This window comes from Petromyzon marinus, unplaced genomic scaffold (assembly GCF_048934315.1).
Source record: "Petromyzon marinus isolate PM22_M1 ecotype Great Lakes invasive population unplaced genomic scaffold, UKy_Petmar_22M1.pri1.0 PM_Scaffold_341, whole genome shotgun sequence".
NCBI lineage: Eukaryota > Metazoa > Chordata > Hyperoartia > Petromyzontiformes > Petromyzontidae > Petromyzon > Petromyzon marinus.
In genome coordinates this window covers 52,026-62,500 of record NW_027423326.1, presented here as the reverse complement: position 1 = coordinate 62,500, position 10,475 = coordinate 52,026, and the positions used below count along the sequence as shown (strand labels likewise).

Here is a 10,475-nt window from a genome sequence, read left to right as displayed (position 1 = left end):
GACCTTTCACGTGACGATGACGGCGACGATGAAGACATCAACCACGTGGTTGAGCGGCTGTCAACTTGTGGTGATGGCCAGCGAGCTTCTGAACTAAGAGGCACATTGTGGTGACCTTACACCTGGTGACACTAAATACATCTCTGTGGGTCATTGAGTATGGGTCTCTCTGGGTCTCTATGAGTATGGGTCTCTATGAGTATTGGTCTCAATGAGTATGGGTCTCTGTGAGTCTCTATGAGTCTCTGTGAGTATGGGTCTCTATGGGTCTTTATGAGTATGGGTCTCTATGAGTATGGGTCTCGGTGGGTCTCTATGAGTATGGGTCTCTGTGGGTCTCTATGAGTATTGGTCTCTATGAGTATGGGTCTCTATGATTATAGGTCTCTGTGGGTCTCTATGAGTATGAGTCTCTATGATTATAGGTCTCTGTGGGTCTCTATGAGTATGGGTCTCTGTGGGTCTCTATGAGTGGGTCTCTGTGGGTCTTTATGAGTATGGGTCTCTGTGGGTCTCTATGAGTGGGTCTCTGTGGGTCTTTATGAGTATGGGTCTCTGTGGGTCTCTACGAGTATGGGTCTCTATGAGTATGGGTCTCTATGAGTGGGTCTCTGTGGGTCTCTATGAGTGGGTCTCTGTGGGTCTCTATGAGTATGAGTCTCTGTGGGTCTATGAGTGTGGGTCTCTGTGGGTCTCTATGAGTATGGGTCTCTATGAGTATGGGTCTCTGTGGGTCTCTATGAGTATGGGTCTCTATGAGTATGAGTCTCTGTGGGTCTATGAGTGTGGGTCTCTGTGGGTCTCTATGAGTATGGGTCTCTATGAGTATGGGTCTCTGTGGGTCTCTATGAGTGTGGGTCTCTATGAGTATGAGTCTCTATGAGTATGGGTCTCTATGAGTATGTGTCTCTATGAGTATGGGTCTCTATGAGTATGGGTCTCTGTGAGTCTCTATGAGTATGGGTCTCTATGAGTATGGGTCTTTATGAGTGTGGGTCTCTATGAGTATGGGTCTCTGTGAGTCTCTATGAGTATGGGTATCTTGTGGGTCTCTATGAGTATGGGTCTCTATGCGTATGGGTCTCTGTGGGTCTCTATGAGTATGGGTCTCTATGAGTATGGGTCTCTATGAGTATGGGTCTCTGTGGGTCTCTATGAGTATGGGTCTCTGTGGGTCTCTATGAGTATGGGTCTCTATGAGTGTGAGGCGCTATGAGTGTGAGTCTCTATGCGTATGGGTCTCTATGAGTGTGAGTCTCTATGCGTATGGGTCTCTATGAGTGTGGGTCTCTATGAGTGTGAGTCTCTATGAGTATGGGTCTCTGCGTCTCTCTGGAACGTGATGACGATGACATCAGCCACTCGTTTGATCTGCTGACCACTGCATCACCATGATCTTCAAACTCACCACCCCCCCCACCCACCACCACCACCTCCCACCACACCAGGTTCTGGTGGACGTGGGGTGGAGATCCTTACCTTGAGGTGGAGTGTGTGGACGAGAGGGCCCTTTGCCGTACCGGGATTGTAGCGCTAACCACCACCACCATCACCACCATCACCTTCATCTGCTAACTCCTCCACTCCCTCCCCACCCACCACCACCACCACACCAGGTTCTGGTGGACGTGGGTGGAGATCCTTGCCTTGAGGTGGAGTGTTTGGACGAGAGGGCCCTTTGCCGTACCGTGTTCGTAGCGCAGCGTAGCGCTAACCACCACCACCATCACCTTCATCTGCTAACTCCTCCACTCTCTCCCCACCCACCACCACCACCAGGTTCTGGTGGACGTGGGTGGAGAGCCTTGCCTGGAGGTTGAGTGTGGGGACGAGAGGGCCCTACTCTATGTCCGGCGACTTTGCCAGGGCAGCAAAGGGCCGTCCATCCGCTACCGGGGAGACTGGCTCACCCCGAACGAGTTCCAGTTCGTGTCCGGGCGGGAGACTGCCAAAGATTGGAAGAGAAGCATCAGGCATCGTGGTGAGTGGGTGGGTGAGTGGGTGGGTGAGTGTGTGGGTGAGTAGGTGGGTGGGTGGGTGAGTGGGTGAATGAGTGGGTGGGTCGGTGAGTGGGTGGGTGGGTGGGTGAGTGGGTGAGTGGGTGAGTGGGTGGGTGAGTGGGTGAGTGGGTGGGTGAGTGGGTGAAGGAATGAGAGTGTGAGTGAGTGGGTGAGTGAGTGGTTGAATGAGTGGTTGAGTGAGTGAGTGGGTGAGTGTGTGAGTGAGTGGTTGAGTGAGTGGGTGGGTGAGTGGGTGGGTGAGTGGGTGAGTGAGTGAGTGGGTGAGTGGTTGAGTGAGCGGTTGAGTGAGTGGGTGGGTGAGTGAGTGTGTGGGTGAGTGTGTGAGTGAGTGGGTGAGTGTGTGCGTGAGTGGTTGAGTGAGTGGGTGGGTGAGTGGGTGGGTGAATGAGTGTGTGAGTGAGTGGTTGAGTGAGTGAGTGGGTGAGTGGGTGGGTGAATGAGTGTGTGAGTGAGTGGTTGAGTGAGTGAGTGGGTGAGTGGGTGGGTGAGTGAGTGAGTGCGTGAGTGCGCGGGTGTGTGAGCGAGTGGGTCAAGTGAGTGACTGACTACTACCGCTCACCACTACTTCTACTGCCCCTATCGCCACCGTGTCCTTGATCCGGACCTTCGCATGGCCCCGAAGTTTGAGTCCAGCGTGAGCGTTGACGCTACCTGGGCTGTTGCCTCTGTCCACGCATCTCCAGGCAAGAGTCTCAAGACGCTGATGTCCAAGGGCGTCTTGCAGGTCCACCCTCCCATCTGCGACTGTCCTGGCTGCCGCATCTCCTCGCCCGTGGTGAGCTCACAGTGCCCCACTCACCGTGCACACTCACCACGGACACTCACCGTGCACACTCACAGTGTCACACTCACCGTGTCACTCACCACGGACACTCACCGTGGACACTCACCGTGGACACTCACCGTGTCACTCACCGTGCACACTCACCGTGGACACTCACCGTGTCACTCACCACGGACACTCACAGTGCCCCACTCACCGTGTCACTCACCACGGACACTCACCGTGTCACTCACCGTGGACACTCACCGTGCACACACACCGCACCATACACACCGCATCATACACACCGCATCACACACACCGCATCACACACACCGCACCACACACACCGCACCACACACACAGCATCACACACACCGCACCACACACACACACCACACACCGCATCACACACACGCATCACACACACCGCATCACACACACCGCACCATACACACCGCATCACACACACCGCACCACACACACACGCATCACACACACCGCATCACACACACGCATCACACACACCGCATCACACACACGCATCACACACACCGCATCACACACACGCATCACACACACCGCATCACACACACCGCATCACACACACCGCATCACACACACCGCATCACACACACCGCATCACACACACAGCATCACACACACCGCACCATACACACCGCATCACACACACAGCATCATACACACCACATCACACACACACCGCATCACACACACCGCATCACACACACCGCACCATACACACCGCATCACACACACCGCACCACACACACCGCATCACACACACCGCATCACACACACCGCATCACACACACCGCATCACACACACCGCACCACACACACCGCATCACACACACCGCACCACACACACACACACCACACACCGCATCACACACACCGCATCACACACACCGCATCACACACACCGCCCCATACACACCGCATCACACACACAGCATCATACACACCGCATCACACACACCGCATCACACACACCGCATCACACACACAGCATCACACACACCGCATCACACACACCGCACCACACACACCGCATCACACACACCGCACCACACACACCGCACCACACACACCGCACCACACACACCGCACCATACACACCGCACCACACACACCGCACCATACACACACCGCACCATACACACCGCATCACACACACAGCACCACACACACCGCACCATACACACCGCACCACACACACCGCATCACACACACAGCATCACACACACAGCACCACACACACCGCACCATACACACCGCATCACACACACCGCATCACACACACCGCACCACACACACCGCATCACACACACCGCACCACACACACCGCATCACACACACCGCATCACACACACCGCACCATACACACCGCACCACACACACCGCACCATACACACACCGCACCATACACACCGCATCACACACACAGCACCACACACACCGCACCATACACACCGCACCACACACACCGCATCACACACACAGCATCACACACACAGCACCACACACACCGCACCATACACACCGCATCACACACACCGCATCACACACACCGCACCACACACACCGCATCACACACACCGCACCACACACACCGCATCACACACACCGCACCATACACACCGCACCACACACACCGCACCATACATACACCGCACCATACACACCGCACCACACACACCGCACCATACATACACCGCACCACACACACCGCATCACACACACAGCACCACACACACCGCACCATACACACCGCACCACACACACCGCATCTCTCCCCCGTCTCACCCCCACTTCCCTCTCTCCCCCCCCGTCTAGAATCGAGGCCGTCTGGCTGATAAGCGTGCCCACATGGCCCTCACCACCACCGCCTCCACCGCCTCCACCGCCTCCACCGCCACCACCGCCGCCGCCGCCGCCGCCACCGCCGCTCCCGGCAGAGGGAAGGAAGCAACGGCCTCCTCCTCCTCCTCCTCCGGTGGAGCGGCCGACGGGGGAGCGCGCAGGGAGGCCGTGGCACGGCGAAGGTGCGTGGGCCTCCCCTAGGTCGACTCGGCTTTAATTGACAAAGAGTTAGTTCTAGATTTAAAGCTTTCGTGACTGCAAGGATCCACACACTCTTTGGTTCTATTCGGTAAAGTCACCACGTGGGTAATTAAAACAAAACAACAAAAATTATCGCGACGTTTCGGCCACAACACAAGCGGCCCTCATCAGGTGAAGGGACCAGCGCTGTCCTCGAGGACAGCGCTGGAGTGAAACACAGCCACGCTCAGACCGCGATGGCTTTTCCTGCTGACACTGAGGCTACACGCCTTTTTAAACCTTTACAAGCAGTTTGCCTTTAGAGGCTAACCCCCTTTTCCCGCTGACACTGAGGCTACACGCCTTTTTAAACCTTTATAAACAGTTTGCCTTTAGACGGGAGCCCCCTTTTCCTGCTGACACTGAGGCTACACGCCTTTTTAAACCTTTACAAGCAGTTTGCCTTTAGAGGCAAACCCCCTTTTCCTGCTGACACTGAGGCTACACGCCTTTTTAAACCTTTAGAGGCAAACCCCCTTTTCCTGCTGACACTGAGGCTACACGCCTTTTTAAACCTTTACAAACAGTTTGCCTTTAGAGGTTCACCCCCTTTTCACGCTGACACTGAGGCTACACGCCTTTTTAAACCTTTATAAACAGTTTGCCTTTAGAGGTTCACCCCCTTTTCAAGCTGACACTGAGGCTACACGCCTTTTTAAACCTTTATAAACAGTTTGCCTTTAGACGGGAGCCCCCTTTTCCTGCGGACACTGAAGCTACACGCCTTTTTAAACCTTTACAAGCAGTTTGCCTTTATAGGCAAACCCCCTTTTCCTGCTGACACTGAGGCTACACGCCTTTTTAAACCTTTAGAGGCAAACCCCCTTTTCCTGCTGACACTGAGGCTACACGCCTTTTTAAACCTTTACAAACAGTTTGCCTTTAGAGGTTCACCCCCTTTTCACGCTGACACTGAGGCTACACGCCTTTTTAAACCTTTATAAACAGTTTGCCTTTAGAGGTTCACCCCCTTTTCACGCTGACACTGAGGCTACACGCCTTTTTAAACCTTTATAAACAGTTTGCCCTTTAGAGGCAAACCCCCTTTTCCTGCTGACACTGAGGCTACACACCTTTTTAAACCTTTAGAGGCTAACCCCCTTTTCCTGCTGACACTGAGGCTACACGCCTTTTTAAACCTTTAGAGGCTAACCCCCTTTTCCTGCTGACACTGAGGCTACACGCCTTTTTAAACCTTTAGAGGCTAACCCCCTTTTCCTGCTGACACTGAGGCTACACGCCTTTTTAAACCTTTAGAGGCACCCCCTTTTCCTGCTGACACTGAGGCTACACGCCTTTTTAAACCTTTAGAGGCTAACCCCCTTTTCCTGCTGACACTGAGGCTACACACCTTTTTAAACCTTTAGAGGCTAACCCCCTTTTCCTGCTGACACTGAGGCTACACGCCTTTTTAAACCTTTAGAGGCTAACCCCCTTTTCCTGCTGACACTGAGGCTACACGCCTTTTTAAACCTTTAGAGGCTAACCCCCTTTTCCTGCTGACACTGAGGCTACACGCCTTTTTAAACCTTTAGAGGCTAACCCCCTTTTCCTGCTGACACTGAGGCTACACGCCTTTTTAAACCTTTAGAGGCTAACCCCCTTTTCCTGCTGACACTGAGGCTACACGCCTTTTTAAACCTTTAGAGGCAAACCCCCTTTTCGTGCTGACACTGAGGCTACACGCCTTTTTAAACCTTTATAAACAGTTTGCCTTTAGACGGGAGCCCCCTTTTCCCGCTGACCGACCGCTTGCGCGTTGCGATCGAAACTCCGCGCGTTTTTTTTGGTTACTCCCTTTGAACCGATCTACCCGACTTCACCGAAAGACCCAAACAATTTGAATTCCTGCAGTGACGAAAGCTTCAAGTCAAGAACCGAGAGCATGTTTTATATATATATTTATATAAAAAAAAAAAATTGTAACAAACAAAAACCAATGGCATTCATTTGTATTCTTTTTGGTTTTCCTGTCGTTCAAAATATTTTTTGGGGTTGTTTTAAACAGAAAAAATTATACGTGGATTTTAATGTTTTTTTATTTTTTATTTTATTTATAATGCGACGCTCGTCGCTGCAGCCGTAGACCCCCCTGACCCCAGTTCCATTCCCGCTTCTAGGCCAACAACCGCTAAGGGTCGACTCAGCCTTGATACAATTTTTAAAAAAAATTATGAATTAGATTTTTTTCTTAAAGGTATTCGTCATTTGTATTTTTTTAAAAAAATACGTGTTTTTAAATTTGTTAATTGTTTTATATTTTGTTTTTACTTTTAGTTATTCAAAAACGTTGTGATGCTTTTTTTTTTAAATACGTCTTTTTAAAAGGTTTTATTTGCTCGGCACGTGGCCAGCCAGAGCCAGGCGAGGGAGACCCACGGGGTCAGCCGCAGACCCCCCCTGACCCCAGTTCCATTCCCGCTTCTAGGCCAACAACCGCTAGGTCGACTCAGCCTTGATACATTTTAAAAAAAAAATTCAAAAATGAATTAGATTTTTTTCTTAAAGGTATTCGTCATTTGTATTTTTTTGAAAAAATACGCGTTTTTAAATTTGTTAATTGTTTTATATTTTGTTTTTACTTTTAGTTTTTCATAAACGTTTTGATGCTTTTTTTTTAAATACGTATTTTTAAAAGGTTTTATTTGCTCGGCACGTGGCCAGCCAGAGCCAGGCGAGGGAGACCCACGGGGTCAGCCGCAGACCCCCCCTGAGCCCAGTTCCATTCACGCTTCTAGGCCAACAACCGCTAGGTCGACTCAGCCTTGATACAATTTTTAAAAAAAAATCAAAAATGAATTAGATTTTTTTCTTATAGGTATTCGTCATTTGTATTTTTTTTAAAAATACGCGTTTTTAAATTTGTTAATTGTTTTATATTTTGTTTTTACTTTTAGTTATTCAAAAACGTTTTGATGCTTTTTTTTTTAAATACGTCTTTTTAAAAGGTTTTATTTGCTCGGCACGTGGCCAGCCAGAGCCAGGCGAGGGAGACCCACGGGGTCAGACGTAGACCCCCCCTGACCCCAGTTCCATTCCCGCTTCTAGGCCAACAACCCCTAGGTCGACTCAGCCTTGATACAATTAAAAAAAATGTTTTAATGAATTAGTTTTTTTTCTTAAAGGTATTCGTCATTTGTATTTCTTTATTTAAAAAAAATACGCGTTTTTAAATTTGTTAATTGTTTTATATTTTGTTTTTACTTTTAGTTATTCAAAAACGTTGTGATGCTTTTTTTTTAAATACGTATTTTTAAAAGGTTTTATTTGCTCGGCACGTGGCCAGCCAGAGCCAGGCGAGGGAGACCCACGGAGTCAGCCGTAGACCCCCTCTAACCCCAGTTCCATTCCCGCTTCTAGGCCAATAACCCCTAGGTCGACTCAGCCTTAATAAAACTATTTCAATTTGTGAAAAACATTTGAAAAAAAAAATTTGTTTACATTTTAACGTTGAAAAAAAAATGTTGGTTTGAAATGTATTTGTTTCACGTTTAGTTATTTAAAAAAAAATGTTTTTACTTTGAGGCCACCAACCCCTAGGTCAACTCGGCCTGAATACAAATTTTAAATAATTGTAGTTTTAATTTGTTGTTTTTAAAAAATATATTTTTTATGTTTTTGTGTGTGTCTGTGTGTGTGTCTGTGTGTGTATCTGTGTCTGTGTGTCTGTGTGTGTCTGTGTGTGTCTGTGTGTGTGTGCGTGCGTGCAGAGATAGTAATCTGTCCGCCATCATATCGAGTTTGCACCACAGCAAGCGGCTGGCCACCGTCAGGGACGGGAGCGACGTACACGGTAACGCTCACCCACACGCTCACCCACTCGCTCATCCACTCACTCACCCACTCACCCGCCCAACCACTCACTCACCCACTCGCTCACCCACCCACTCGCTCACCCACTCACTCACCCACTCGCTCACCCACTCACTCGCTCACCCACCCACTCGCTCACCCACCCACTCGCTCACGAACCCACTCACTCGCTCACTCACCAACCCACTCGCTCGCTCACCCACTCACTCACCAACCCACTCACTCGCCCACTCACCCACCCACTCACCCACCCACTCACTCACTCACCCACTCACTCACCCACCCACTCGCTCACCCACCCACTCGCTCACGAACCCACTCACTCGCTCACTCACCAACCCACTCGCTCGCTCACCCACTCACTCACCAACCCACTCACTCGCCCACTCACCCACCCACTCACCCACCCACTCACTCACTCACCCACTCACTCACCCACCCACTCACTCACCCACCCACTCACCCACCCACTCACTCACCCACTCACCAACCCACTCGCTCGCCCGCTCACCAACCCACTCGCTCGCTCACTCACTCACTCACCAACCCACTCACTCGCCCACTCACCAACCCACTCACTCGCCCGCTCACTCGCTCACTCACCCACTCACCAACCCACTCACTCGCCCACTCACCAACCCACTCGCTCACCCACTCACTCGCCCACTCACCAACCCACTCGCTCGCCCGCTCACTCGCTCACTCACCCACTCACCCACTCACCAACCCACTCGCTCGCCCGCTCACCGACCCACTCACTCACTCACAACCTGCCATGCTTACTGATACACACACACACACTGATACACGCACCGTCACGTATGCGTGTGTGGTGAGTGTGTGGTGAGTGTATGGTGAGTGTGTGGTGAGTGTATGGTGAGTGTGTGGGGAGTGTATGGTGAGTGTGTGGGGAGCGGTAGTGTAATGGTTAGCGCTACGCTGCGCTATGAACCTGGCGACCCGGGTTCGATTCCCGCTCACGGCCAACACCGGTGACGATTATCTGAACCGGTCCCGGGCCTCCCCTAGGTCGACTCAGCCTCAAATGAGTACCTGGTGCGGTGTGTAAACATTGCCACTAGGGAGACAAAGGCGGTCGGGCGTGGTGCTGGCCACCCACCCCCTCGTGTGCCGTTCCGGCCTTCATAGGTGCTCGCTAACAGCACTTGCCCCTACAGTCTGTTAAGGCTATACGGGGGATCTTTGTCTTTGTGTGTGTGTCTGTGTGTAGTGTGTGTGTGTAGTGTGTGTGTGTCTGTGTGTGTCTGTGTGTGTGTCTGTGTGTGTGTGTGTGTCTGTGTGTGTCTGTGTGTGTGTGTCTGTGTGTGTGTCTGTGTGTCTGTGTGTGTGTATGTGTGTGTGTCTGTGTGTGTGTGTGTGTGTCTGTGTGTGTGTGTGTTTCTGTGTGTCTGTGTGTGTGTGTGTCTGTGTCTGTGTGTGTGTCTGTGTGTGTAGTGTGTGTGTGTCTGTGTGTGTGTGTCTGTGTGTGTGTGTCTGTGTGTGTGTGTCTGTGTGTGTGTGTTTCTGTGTGTCTGTGTGTGTGTCTGTGTGTGACTGTGTGTCTGTGTGTGTATGTCTGTGTGTGTGTCTGTGTGTGTGTGTGACTGTGTGTGTGTGTCTGTGTGTGTGTGTCTATGTGTGTCTGTGTGTGTGTGTGTGTCTGTGTGTGTGTGTGTCTATGTGTGTCTGTGTCTGTGTGTGTGTGTCTATGTGTGTCTGTGTGTGTAGTGTGTGTGTGTCTGTGTGTGTGT

At 51.1% G+C, this 10,475-nt stretch overlaps 1 protein-coding gene across 2 annotated transcripts in view; it reads left to right on the top strand.

Moving 5' to 3' along the window:
• LOC116936961 (uncharacterized) overlaps nucleotides 1–10,475 on the top strand; it is a 44,736-nt gene that overhangs the window by 8,749 nt on the left and 25,512 nt on the right. For both annotated transcript variants that reach the window (XM_076064166.1, XM_076064164.1), the window contains exons 2-5: nucleotides 1,780–1,981; nucleotides 2,705–2,796; nucleotides 4,645–4,853; nucleotides 8,622–8,704. In XM_076064166.1, the coding sequence (XP_075920281.1) occupies nucleotides 1,780–1,981; nucleotides 2,705–2,796; nucleotides 4,645–4,853; nucleotides 8,622–8,704 (586 nt within the window). The remainder of the gene's footprint in view (nucleotides 1–1,779; nucleotides 1,982–2,704; nucleotides 2,797–4,644; nucleotides 4,854–8,621; nucleotides 8,705–10,475) is intronic.